At 34.1% G+C, this 13,624-nt stretch overlaps 3 protein-coding genes across 3 annotated transcripts; all 3 read right to left on the minus strand.

The window, feature by feature from the left end:
- Window positions 1-126: 126 nt before the first annotated feature.
- Window positions 127-4,270, minus strand: LOC114075212 (receptor-like protein 35). Its single transcript, XM_027913561.1, has 3 exons — window positions 3,782-4,270; window positions 3,613-3,671; window positions 127-2,440 (listed from the first exon to the last, which is right to left on the minus strand). Exons 1-3 carry the CDS (start codon window positions 3,784-3,786, stop codon window positions 342-344), a joined length of 2,163 nt encoding a protein of 720 aa, XP_027769362.1. The 5' UTR covers window positions 3,787-4,270; the 3' UTR covers window positions 127-341.
- Window positions 4,271-4,329: 59 nt separating this feature from the next.
- On the minus strand, window positions 4,330-7,628 carry LOC107005276 (receptor-like protein 7). The gene has a single exon (XM_015203827.2). The coding sequence runs from the start codon at window positions 7,245-7,247 to the stop codon at window positions 4,356-4,358; it is 2,892 nt and encodes a 963-aa protein (XP_015059313.1). The 5' UTR covers window positions 7,248-7,628; the 3' UTR covers window positions 4,330-4,355.
- A 299-nt stretch (window positions 7,629-7,927) lies between these two features.
- LOC107005275 (receptor-like protein 6) lies at window positions 7,928-11,374 on the minus strand. The gene has a single exon (XM_027913560.1). The coding sequence runs from the start codon at window positions 11,083-11,085 to the stop codon at window positions 8,056-8,058; it is 3,030 nt and encodes a 1,009-aa protein (XP_027769361.1). The 5' UTR covers window positions 11,086-11,374; the 3' UTR covers window positions 7,928-8,055.
- Window positions 11,375-13,624: the final 2,250 nt, after the last annotated feature.

Consider the following 13,624-nt stretch of genomic DNA (forward strand, 5'->3'; position numbering starts at 1 on the left):
TTAAAAGAGTGAAGAAAACTTAATTAGTTGAAAGCAAATTATAAGATCAAAGCAATGATCTTTAATAACAGAAATAAATGCAGAAGCAAAAACTGTTGAGAAATCCAGCAGAAGTTCACAAAATCATTTAATAACACATACAATTATATTGCTATCAAGCATATGAAAACAACAAAAAAGAAAATTAAAAACAGAAAACTTCACTCTTGCAATCTTCTAATTACTCAGTACAGTTGGAAATAAAATGAAACAGAGATAAAAAACATTAATGCTACATACAATTATATTGCTATATATCAAGCATATACAAACAAATAAAAGGAAATGCTTTCAATCTTCCATTAAGTTCGTCGTCTCTGAGCTCTCTTCTTTGACCTTCTTCTTTTGGGAGGCATGAGTGCATCAAAAAATTCCACAAACCATTTTGGCTTACGATATTTAAACATGAGACTCCACATGATAGTTCCAACAACGAGTCCAAAATTGTAGCCTATGACTACTGATTCCCTCGTAAATCCACTAAAAAAATACGACTCATTTTCTTCTTCTTCTTCTTTCTCCAGTGGTTGAGGAACATGCGATGAATCACTTGTTCCACATTGCTTTGATAAAGGAGGACCACATAAATCAAGGTTGCCACCATATGAGTCATTTTCAAATGTGCTGAATTGTGAACCTTGAGGAATGCGTCCAACGAAATGATTTTGAGAGAGGTTTAAGAACTCCAGAAAGTTCATTGCTGTCAATTCCTGTGGAATCTTTCCAGTGAGCCGATTCCAAGAGAGATCTAACGCTTCAAGTGTATTCAATTTCCCCAATTCCATTGGAATAGAACCTTTGAGACTGTTATGGGATAAATTGAGTAGCCTAAGTGAGCTGAGATCCTTTAGTGATTTTGGAATTTCACCTTCAAAATGGTTGCATGAGAGATCTATGGCTGTATCAATTGTGCTGATTCTTTCTAGATCCATATCGTTTCCTTTGATCACCAACCTCACTGAATCCTCGTACACTTCATTATTGCTGATTAGCTCGAACTCAAGTGGTAGGACTATCTTATGTCTAATGAAAATGGGTGTTTCCATATATCTACTGTCACTTTTGTCTGTGCCATTTTTCATCATTGCCTTGAAGTTTCTAAAAAAATCTGCAGGCAGTGAGCCATTGAATGCATTATGAGAGAGATCAAAAATTCGCAACTGGGGAAATCCAAACTTCTCTCTAGCACTTATAGGTCCATGGAACTTGTTCGACTTTAATATAAGTACTTGCAGCTCTTCAAGAGTTCCAAGCCAAGCTGGAAATGTGTCATTTATACCGTTGTTTCCCAAATCAAGAACTTTTAAGCCAACACAGTTGTGTAACGACTCAGGGACAGATCCTTCAAATTGATTACCATTTAAGACAATGGTCGTCAATGAAGTGCTTTGAGTACATAACAGTGGAAGACTCCCACTGAAACTGTTACTTCTCAAGTCCAACACCGTTAGCTTAGCCATGATATGCAAGCAATTTGGAATCGAGTTACTGAAGTTGTTGCGCGATAAATCCAGAATTCTAAGGCTGCTTAGGTTACATATAGATGAAGGTAGTGGACCCTGAAGAAAGTTAAATCTAAGATCAAAATACTCTAAATTATGATAATGAAATTCTCCTAGATGGCCTGTCAAAAAATTATGTGAAACATTTAGGTGCTCTAAAGAGTCCCACCTCATGTTGCTAAACCAGTTAGCGATTCCACCGCGTATCTTTTTGTTAGAAATATCCAAGAACTGAAGTGTCTTTAAATTTCTCAACAAGTGTGGAAAGTCCTTCAGTTCACAAGATGATAAGAACAAAGCTGATAGTCTAGGAAAGGTGATGTTTATTCCAACATCGCCGGTGATGTTATTTGATGAAAAGTCAAGGAAGTCTAGGCTAGTGAGATTTGTGAAGTTCTTAAGCATTGCTTCAAATGTTCTCTCATCAAGCTCACATTTTGAACAATAAAGATCAAGTGAAACCAAATCGGTAACGTATGAGATCTCTGTTGGGATTCTCCCATCGAAGCCAGAGAGTTGTAGATGCCTCAAATTCGTCAACCGGCCTATGTTGTGTGGGATTGAAGAATGATTGAAGTTATTGTTATCGAGCTTTAGTGTCTGGAGATGATCAAGTTCGAAGAGGCTGCTATTGGGATGAATACTTTCACCAAACTGACTACAACTAAGGTCTAAACCAATAACATGACCGGTTAACTTGTCACAAGTGACTCCATCCCAAGTGCAGCAATCCCTACTCTCATTCCACATCTTTGTTCTTGGGTAATCATGATGCCGGAATTCATAATCCAAACAACTAAAGTTGTCGAGAATTTGAAAGGATTGCTTGAACGGAAGCAAAGCATAAGCTTCCGTGGGAGAGCAAAGATGATGAACAGAAGATGAAGAAAAGCTTCGACCTAGAAAGACAAAACAGACAAGTGAATAAAAGAAAAAGAGACACTCCATCTTTCTTTTATGTATTATCAAGCGATTAACAGAATGTTGTTACAAAATCAATCATCATAATCCATCTATATTTATATTTTAGTTAATGAGTTAGTTAGTTAGTTAATAGTAATCTTGAAGATTGCATCATGTGTAACACACTAGAAAGTTTTTTTCTGCAAAACCAGCAGTGTGATCATTCAATGTAGTAGAAAAATCAACTTTACTGTCATAAAAACGAAGTATTGACCAAACTAAGCCATTATATAAAGTAATTCACCAAAATAATATGCTTTTTTAAAATTTTACAAAACTAGTATAAACGTATTTCACAGTAACGTTTTAGGGTATATTTTATTTTTTAAAAGCTGACGGCGTCAGATTGATATACGTTACTCACAGTAACGTTTTACTCCTAAAACGTTACTGTGAATAACGTCTTACTCTTAAAACGTTACTCACAGCAAGGTTTAGGAGTAAAACGTTACTCATAAAAACGTTTTAGGAGTAAAACGTTACTCACGGTAACGTATATCAACCTGACGCTATTAGTTTTTAAAAATTGAAATATACCCTAAAACGTTACTGTGAAATATGTTAATACTAGTTTTGTAAAATTTTGAAAAAATGTATAATTTTGATAAATTGTTTTATATAATGGCTTAGTTTGGTAAAAAATTCCATAAAAACAGAACCATGTGTAACACATCAACAAAAAATGGTACTATCTTATATGGTTGTTCATAACAACTAAAGCATACTAACTTCCGTGATGGAAAACTAGAAACCGATTTAAAAGTTTTTGGAAAATCAGAGTCGGGTAAGAGTTCAAATAATATTTTTTTGACGAAAAGGATTAAGCACCTAAAAGAAATCCTCAAATGCAGTTACTGGCAGATCAAAATATTTTATTTAACTTAAAAGGAGTCCTTATAATTATATTGCTACTAGATTTTGAAAACGTGCGTTGCACGTTTGTTCCTTGTAATTACTACAAAATGTATGCATACTTAAAAATTGAATTTCAGAATAGAAAATATATTTGTGCTGCACGCTATTTACATTCTTTCAACCGAAAAATTGAATGTAACAAACAATGAACTAAGTAAAAATATGCAACATTGAAATGAAAAATAATACTTACCAAACAACAAATAAATGTTCATGACGCCTTTAACCTTCTTGAAGAATGCATCGAATGCACTGAAATGATTAAATTCTAATTCAGATATCTATATTCTCCAAGAATTTACCGTCAATAAATTAACAAAACAACATACATATTCTTTCTCACACAAGTAGATTTGTTTTACCTCATGAATGTTGAGCAGACTTTTTGTCCAAATGAAAAACTCTTTAGAATTATTTATCACATGTTGCGATAAAAACATAAATTTTCTATGAAAAGAATGAAACAAAACATGTAATATTAGTTCTATCTATATACATATATGTCTAAAATTTATTGATCAAAAGAAACATGAAAAATTTGAAGAAGAATTTTGTGAGATAAATCAACTCACATGCTATTGTCACGAGAAGACATCAAAATAATGTATTATGTTGGAAAAATCATTATATAATTTTATTAATGGAACTCTTCAAATTCTTTAACTTCAAATTAAATAAGAGATGTTTTGAAATGTTTGGACTTCATTTGTTTGAATGACTATTTATCTCTCATTATAACTTTATTACTTTAAAGTTTATTATCTAATTATTTATTAAAAATACTTCTACATTTTAAATAATAGAAAAAATATTTAAGTGAAGGATAAAATGGTAATTCAACTTTGAGGTTAGAAGCTTCCCACTTATAATAATATATGATATGTATGATATATCAAGCATATACAAACAATAAAAGAAAATGCTTTCAATTTTGCATTAAGTCCGTCGTCTCAGAGCTCTCTTCTTTGGCCTTCTTCTTTTGTGAGGCATCAGTGCGTCAAAAAATTCCACTAACCATATTGGCTTACGATATTTAAACATGAGACTCCACATGACAGTTCCAACAACTAGTCCAAAACTGTAGCCTATGACTACTGATTCCCACGTAAAACCACTAAAAAAATACGACTCGTTATCTTCTTCTTCTTCTTCTTCCTCCAATGGTTGAGGAACATGCGATGGATCACTCGTTCCACATTTCTTCGATAAAGGAGGACCACATAAATCAAGGTTGCCACCATATGAATCATTTTCAAACGTGTTGAATTGTGAACCTTGAGGAATGCGTCCAACAAGATTTCGAGAGAGGTTTAAGAATGACAGAAAATTCATTGCTGTCAATTCCTGTGGAATCTTTCCAGTGAGCCGATTCCAGGAGAGATCTAACGCTTCAAGTGTATTCAATTTCACCAGTTCTACTGGAATATCTCCTTTGAGATTGTTATGAGATAAATTGAGGAGCCAAAGTGAGCTGAGATCATTTAGTGTTTTCGGAATCACACTTTCAAAATGGTTGCTTGAGAGATCTATGGTTGTCATAATTGTGGTGATCTTTTCTAGCTGAATTTCCTGGCTTTTGATCACCAACCTCACTGAAACCTCATACATTACGTTACCAAATCCGCTGTAAGACTGTGGTTGCATATATTCTATCTCACCTTTGTCTCCGTCGTCTGTTTTGATCATTCCTTTGAAGTTTTCAAAAACTTCTGCAGGCAGTGAGCCACCAAACTCATTATGAGAGAGATCAAAAATCCGTAACACAGGGAAACTAAACTTTAGCCTAGTACTTATAGGTGCATGGAACTTGTTCGACTTTAATATAAGGACCTGCAGCTCTTGAAGAGTTCCGAGCCAAGCTGGAAACGTGTCATTTATAACATTGTTCCCCACATCAAGAACTTCTAGACCATCACACTTGAGCAACGACATCGGGACAGTTCCTTCAAAACGATTACCATTCAACACAATGGTTCTCAATGAATTGCTCTGCTCACAAAATGATGGAAGACTCCCAGTGAAATTGTTTCTTCTCAAGTCTAGCACAGATAGACCAACCATGCTGCCCAAGCAATGTGGAACCGAGTCACTGAAGTAGTTGTTTGACAAATCCAAAAGGCTAAGGCTGCTCATGTTACAAACGGATGAAGGTAGTTGCCCCTGAAGGGAGTTAAATTTAAGATCAAGAGACTCGAGACTATAATAATGAAATTGTTGTAGGTGACCTGTTAATGAGTTATGTGAAAGGTTTAGGTGCAACAAGGAGTCCCACCTCATACCGCTAAACCAGTTAGGGATTTGACCACGAATCTTATTGTTAGAAATATCCAAGACCATAATTGTCTCTACATTTCTCAAGAAGTGTGGAAAATCCTTCAGTTCACAAGATGATAACAGCAAAATTTGTAAGCTAGGTAAAGTGATTTGTATTCCCGCATCGAGGGTGATGTTATTTGATGAAAGGTCAAGGGTATGAAGGTTTGTGAGATTCACAGGCGATTGAGGAAAAGAACCACTTAACCGGTTATGATGGAGCGACACTGAAGATAGCAAAGGTAGGCTAAACACCCAAGACGGTATGGTACCATTCAGTGAGTTGTAAGACAAATCCAGGTCGGCTAGCTTTTGAAGCATGCTTGCATTTCTAGGAAGTGGTCCAGATAGGGAATTACTCGACAAGTCTAAGGTTTCAAGCTGTGTCAAGCTTAAAATTGGAGAAGGAAACGGACCGATGAAGCTGCAATTAGAAAGACTTAAATATCGTAGTTCTCGGAGGTTAGAGAAAAAACTGGGAATTTCACCTCCAAAGGAGTTAGATGAAAGAGCTAAAACTGCGAGGTGCTTCAATTTAGAGATTGTGGAAGGAATATTGCCAGTAAAATGATTATTACCGAAATTCAAATACCTAATTTGTGTAAGATTGCCAATGGAATCAGGAATGCGACCAGAGAATTGACATCCATAGAGGTACAAGCGAGTCAAGGAACTTAAGGCGCCAATTGAATCAGGCAGCTCACCGGAGATTCCTGTGTATGAAATATCCAACTCCAACAGAGTCCTGCTCGGGTGGATCTTCGGTAAAACTCCTTTGAGAAGATAGTTATTACTCAAATAGAGTGTTTCCAATTTTGGCAGACGGAAAAAGCTCTCCGCGAGAACACCTTCCAAATTAGTTACCTTAAGATCGATATACCTTAAGGAGGAAGAAAGATTCATAGGCATCGGAGATGAGACGTTGACACCAAAGAGAGAAAGTACCTCCAGATTTGTCAAGTTCTGAAGCACTGCTTGAAATGCTCTCTGATCAAATTGTAATCCATTCACATAAGAAGGAACAGAAAGATCAAGTGAAACCAAATTGGAAAGGTATGAGATTTCTGTTGGGATTTCCCCTTGAAAGTAAGCATCAGAAAGATTGAGATGCCTCAAATTCCTCAACCGGCTAACGTCATTTGGAATCGTAGAAGGATAGAAGTAGTTCTTCGCAAGGTTTAGTGTCCGGAGATGATGAAGTTGCATGAGGCTGCTGTTGGGATAAATAGTTCCATTAAGCCGACTACAACTAAGGTCCAACCCGATAACATGACCGGTTAACATGTCACAAGTGACCCCGTCCCAAGTGCAGCAATCGTTACTCTCATTCCATGAAACTGTTTTCGGGAATGACGTATCACACGGTGAGAAGTCCAATATATTAAAGGATTGCTTAAACTGAAACAAAGCAGAAGCTTCATTGGGAGAGCAAAGACGACGATCGAAGGATGAAGAAAGACTTACTCTTAGAAATACACAACAGAAAAGTGAATAAATGAAAAAGAGAGGCCACATTTTTATTTGTTTTCAACATATAACAGAATGTTATGTTCTTACAAAAAATCCATACATATTTTTATAGATATTTGAACTCCTGCTTTAATTCAACTTTGTACAACTCTCCATCAACATCTCTTCTTCTGTTTTTCCACAATAATTTTCAAACTTGTTAGGTACATTCTATAATTTTCCACAAGACCTTTTCACATCAATTTTTCTGCCTAGTTGTAGTAGAAAAAACTTAATGGGGCCAAAGTTAATACTTGCCCCTATTATATTGACTTGATTAATGACAAGTTGATGTTATTAAATACAGGCATGTGACAACTTGATCTTATTCTATTCCAATATGTAATAATCTGACATCAAATAGTTCTTTTTAAAAAATCATTTAATATGACAATAAATTAATTGGTTTGCTCCTCTTATTCTTTAGGTTTAATTTGTCATCTTAACAGCAGTGTTTTGCAAGTGAAACAGTGTAATAACAACAACAACGTACCTAGTGTAATCACACAAGTGGAGTCTGGGGAGAGTGGTGCGTACGCAGCTTTTACCTTTACATTAAGAAGGTAGAGAGCTTGTTTGCGTACACAAATTGACTCAAGATAGAGGTGTAGCAAATGGAGTGATCAAACGTTGCAACACGATTCGGTACTTCTTAGATCATTTCAGAGGACATAAAATTACTAAAATTCTGATGATACTTAGTAATTTATATTTCTTTTCAACTACTAATATGAAACTTTGTTAGCTCATTAGCAGAACAAAAAATGCAGAAAGAGGTGATTGGGATAATTCCAACATTACTTTCAATCTTCAATTAAATTCGCAGTCTCAGCCTTCTCTTCTGTGACCTTCTCATTTTCTTGGGGAAAATGCCTTCAAAAAATTTGACAAACCATTTTGGCTTACGATATTTAAACATGAGGCTCCACATGACAGTTCCAACAACGAGTCCAAAACTGTAGCCTATGACTACGGATTCCCACGTAAATCCACTAAAAAAATATGACTCGTCTTCATCTTCTTCAGACCCTAATGGCTGAAGAGCATGTGATGGATCACTCGTTCCACATTGCTTTGATAAAGGAGGACCACATAAATCAAGGTTTCCACCATACGAATCATTTTCAAATGTGTTGAATTGTGGACCGATAGGAATTGGTCCGATGAGATGATTTTGAGAGAGGTTTAAGAACTCCAGAAAGTTCATTGTTGTCAATTCCTTTGGTATCTTTCCAGTAAGACGATTCCAAGAGAGATCTAATGCTTCAAGCATATTTAGTTGCCCCAGTTCCATTGGAATATGACCTATGAGATTGTTATGGGATAAATTGAGTAGCCAAAGTGAGCTGAGATCTTTTAGTGTTTCCGGAATGACACCTTCAAAATGGTTGCTTGAGAGATCTATGGTTGTCATAATTGTGCTGATTCTTTGTAGCTCAATATTCTGCCCTTTGATCACCAAACTCACTGAATCCTCATATGATGTGTAAGCTGACTTCGTAACTTGTTTCATGTACTTGATCTCTCCTCTGTCTTCACCATCTAATTTGATCATTGCCTTGAAGTTTCCAAAAACTTTTGCAGGAAGTGAGCCACTGAATTCATTACTAGAAAGATCAAAAATTCGCAACTTGGGAAAGCAAAACTTAGTCTGACAAGTACTTATTGGTCCATGGAACACACTGGACTTTAATATTAGGACCTGCAGTTGTTCAAGTGTTCCTAGCCAAGCTGGAAACGTGTCATTTATAGCGTTATTCCCCAAATCAAGAACTTCTAAACTATCACAGTTGAGCAACGACATCGGGACAGGTCCTTCAAATTGATTACCATTCAGGACAATGGTTCTCAATGAAGTGTTGTGTGCACATAATGGTGGAATACTCCCTGTGAAATTGTTCCTTCTTAAGTCCAGTACCGTTAGACTAGCCATGCTTCGCAAGCAACTTGGAATCGAGTTACTGAAGTTGTTGTGTGATAAATCTAGAAATTCAAGCTTGTTCATGTTACAAATGGATGAAGGTAGTGGACCCTTAAGGGAGTTAAATTTAACATCAAGATACTCTAGACTATGGTAATTATGAAATTGTGGTAGGTGGCCTGTTAATGAATTATGCGAAAGATTTAGGTGCAACAAGGACTCCCACCTCTTGCCACTAAACCAGTTAGGGATTTGACCACGAATCTTATTGTTAGAAATATCCAATGCCTCAAGTGTGTTTACATTTCTCAAGAAAAGTGGAAAATCCTTCAGTTCACAAGATGATAACTCCAAAATTCCTAGACTAGGAAAAGTGATATTTGGTACCGCATCACCGGTGATGTTATTTGATGAAAGGTCAAGGATATAAAGATTTGTGAGATTCGCAAGTGATTGAGGAAAAAAACCACTAAGTTGATTATTGCTTAAATACAGGTGTATTAATGTTGGGTTTGTTTTGATCACTTCATCGGCTATTCCTCTGAATCGGTTATGTTTGAGCCACAATTGAAGCAAAGGGAGGCTAAACACCCAAGATGGTATGGTACCATCCAGTGAGTTGTAAGACAAATCCAAAGAAGTTAGTTTTGGAAGCATGCTTGTGTTGCCAGGCAGTGGGCCAGATAGGGAATTACTCGACAAGTCGAAGGCATCAAGTTGTGTCAAGTTTAAAACTGTGGAAGGAAATGAACCGATGAAGCTGTTATCATTAAGATATAAATAACGTAGTTGTTGGAGGTTAGAGAAAACGTCAGGAATTTCACCTGAGAAGGAGTTGGATGAAAGATGTAAACGTGTGAGGTGCTTGAATTTAGAGATTGTGGAAGGAATGTGGTCAGTGAAATGATTATAAGATAAATCCAACTCTGTAATTTGTGTTAGGTTGCCTATGGAATCAGGAATGGAACCAGAGAAATGATTATAAGATAAATCCAACTTTGTAATTAGTGTTAGGTTGCCTATGGAATCAGGAATGGAACCAGAGAAATGACATCCATAGAGGTTCAAGATATTCAAGGAACTCCATGTGCCAATTGAATGAGGCAGCTCACCCGAGATGCCTGTGTTTGAAATATCCAACTCCAACAGAGCAGTGTTGCTCGCGTGGATCTTTGGTAAAACTCCTTTGAGAAGATCATTATCACTCAATCTGAGACTTTCCAAGCTGTTTGGAACAAGGAAAAGACTCTCTGGGAGAACACCTCGCAGATAAGTAGCAGAAAGATCAACGTACCTCAAGGAGGTTGACAAATTCACAGGTATTGGAGAAGAGATGTTGACAAGAACGAGAGAAAGTACCTCCATATTTGTGAAGTTGCGAAGCACTGTTTCAAATGTTCTCTCATCAAGTTCACATTCATTACCAGAAAGATCAAGTGAAACCAAATTGGAAAGGTATGAGATTTCCGTTGGAATTTTCCCTTGAAACCAAGCATCAGAAAGGTTGAGATGCCTCAAATTCGTCAATCGGCCAATGTTATGTGGGATTAAAGAATAATTGAAGTCATTGTAAGCAAGGTTTAGTGTGTGGAGATGATGAAGTTGGAAGAGGGTGCTATTGGGATGAAAAGTGCCAACAAGCTTACTACAACTAAGGTCTAACCCGATAACATGACCGTTTAATAAGTCACAAGTGACTCCATCCCAACTGCAGCAATCCCTACTCTCATTCCAAGACTTTGTTTTCGGTAAAGAAGTAAAACAGTCGGAGTAGCCGGAATTAACTTCAAAGGATTGCTTAAACTGAAGCAAAGCAGAAGCTTCAGTGGGAGAGCAAAGATGATGCTCAAATGAAGAACAAAAAGTTCGACTTATTAGCAACACAAAACAAAGAAATGAATAAAAGGAAAAGAGACGTTCCATCTTTCTTGTTCGTACTCAGCAACGATGAATGTTCTCTTCTTACAAATCAATCATCATTATCCCCATATATATATTAATATTGAATATTCCACCATATGTAACACACACTGCAGAAAAATTTCTACAAAGCTAGTGTGTTCATAAACGATTTCAAAGATAGTGATGGATTTACACGTATCTTCTTCCGTGTTTTCTCAAATAACAAAGAAGAAGAAATCAAACAAAGGAGATTCCAATCCAAAAACTGATCATTCAATAAAGTAGAAATGTGAACTTGAGACAAATATCTCCTACATACATTTTTTCCTATCCACATATACACAGGACCAGCTTTGCTGTCTTAAGGACTGAACCATGTGTAACACATAACAAAACATGATACACGATAACAATATACTCAGTGTAATCACACAAGTGGGGTTTAGGGGAGTGTTAAGCGTAGTATGTATGTATACCTTATCGTAACTTGTGGAGGTAGACAGGTTGTTTCTGATAGACCTTATATTACAAATTTTACAAAATTTGGGATAAGCATTATACTTAGGTACAACATGGAGGGTCCAATAATGTGTAATTCATTTGTTCCTTGGGTTCGCATGAACTCGTAACTTTGTTCAATACATTTTACGATGTCTTGGATGTCATTTGGAAAGATAATTTATGAACTCTTAACTTAACGTCTGATGCCTACTTTGGAGCCTGACTGATACGGTCCAATGTATAAAGCTCGTTAAAGGGGGGAAAACTCCTACCAAGATTTTTTTCATTCTCTAAGGTCTAACTCGAAGGGATTTATCCATCCTACCATAATCGTTGTTTGTAAGATAAAAAAAGAATTGTTGAATAGAAGGATATCTTGTTTTGCATTTGCCTAATAGATTTTTTGCTAATGGACTCTTCCAACATTCTAAATTTAATGGGCTTTTAGAAGCTGTATGAACCAGCCCAGCCCATATTTTAATCTAAGAAATTCAAGTACTATATATATTCATTAAAAAGGAATCAAGAGCTCTCTAATATACAAGTTTTTTTTTTTATTATTTTAGTTTTTCACTTGGTTTTCGAAGTCTAAATTGGAGTCTAAATCGAATTCGAGACTTCTGATAAAGAATAAAATAGTCTCACTATTATACCACAACCCAGGATTTATCATATTTTTTATGTTGGGAAGTCTAAGGGCCGGTTTGGATGGGCTTAAAAAAATAGCTTTTGAAAAGTACTTTTGAAAGTGCTGGAACTTATTTTTAAAATAAGTAGTTATGTGTTTGAATAAAAGTGCTGAAGTTAAAAAAAAGTTGTTGATGTGCTTGGCAAATAAGTGCTGGTAAACACTTTTTTTAATCAAAATGTCTGAAATACCCTTAAAAGTTGTTAACATGATAAAAGCTAATTAATTTAATAATAATAAAATAATAATAATAATAAATAATAATAATAAAAAATAATATGAAAAGAATAATAATAATAATATATAATAATAATAATATATAATAATAATAATATAATAATAATAAAGAATAATAAAATAAATAAAATAATATAATAATAATAATAAATAATAATAGTAAAATAATAATAATAATAATAATATTTAAATATAAATGATAATTATAAATAATAATAATAATATAACAATATGAAAATAATAATAATAATAATATATAAAATATTATTATTAATAATAATAAATAATATTAACAATATAATAATAATAATATATAATAATATATAATATATGATAATAATAATAAAATAAATAATAAAAATAATAAAATATTAAATAATAATAATAATATATAATAATAATAATAAAGAGTAATAATAAAATAATAAAATATTATTAATAATAATAATATATAATAATAATAATAAGGAGTAATAATAATAAAATAATAAAATATTAATAATACTAATAATTATAATAATAATAATAAATAATAATGATGATAATAATAATAATAATAAAAATAAAAATAAAAGAAATAAGGGCAAAAAAGTAAAATATTTGGTCAACTTAAAAGAGCTTTTAAGCTAAAAAAAAAAGAAAAGAAAAAAGCATTCCTTTCCCAACTTTTAACTTTTGGCTTAAAATAAGTTTTTTTAAATTTAAAATAAATTACTTTAAAAATTTTCAAACACTGAAATAAATCAAAAATGAACTTTTAAGTTAGCTTAACCAGCTTTTAAGGTAATCCAAACAGGCTCTAATAATAGTCTTAGTGATTGCCAACAAAATTGTTTTAGTTGTTCACTCTCTAAATTGTCTTATCTTGTTGCTATTGATAAATTCATTTTACTTTTGAGACTCTTTCTTATGATAAGAGACCTACAGTTGATAAAATACTATATAAGTAAGTTTTATAACTTAGTAACGCACATATAAAGTCAGAGTGGATAATATCATTAAAGGACTGGATCGTTATATTCTCAATACTAAGTATAACATTTACTATATTAGTGGATAAAATATTTCAATTATGTTCGATATTTTCTATCGAAAATTTTTTATATCTCATTTAATTTTAAAAACATCTGAACT

Source organism: Solanum pennellii, chromosome 12, assembly GCF_001406875.1.
Source record: "Solanum pennellii chromosome 12, SPENNV200".
NCBI classification, from domain to species: domain Eukaryota; kingdom Viridiplantae; phylum Streptophyta; class Magnoliopsida; order Solanales; family Solanaceae; genus Solanum; species Solanum pennellii.

Excerpts from the sequence above, each read along its gene's own strand:
- LOC107005276 (XM_015203827.2), bottom strand. The coding sequence starts at position 7,247 with ATGTGGCCTCTCTTTTTCATTTATTCACTTTTCTGTTGTGTATTTCTA.
- LOC107005275 (XM_027913560.1), bottom strand. The coding sequence starts at position 11,085 with ATGGAACGTCTCTTTTCCTTTTATTCATTTCTTTGTTTTGTGTTGCTA.
- LOC114075212 (XM_027913561.1), bottom strand. Across the intron at positions 2,441-3,612 it reads GAACATTTATTTGTTGTTTG|GTCGAAGCTTTTCTTCATCT; the intron begins GTAAGTATTATT and ends TTGTCTTTCTAG.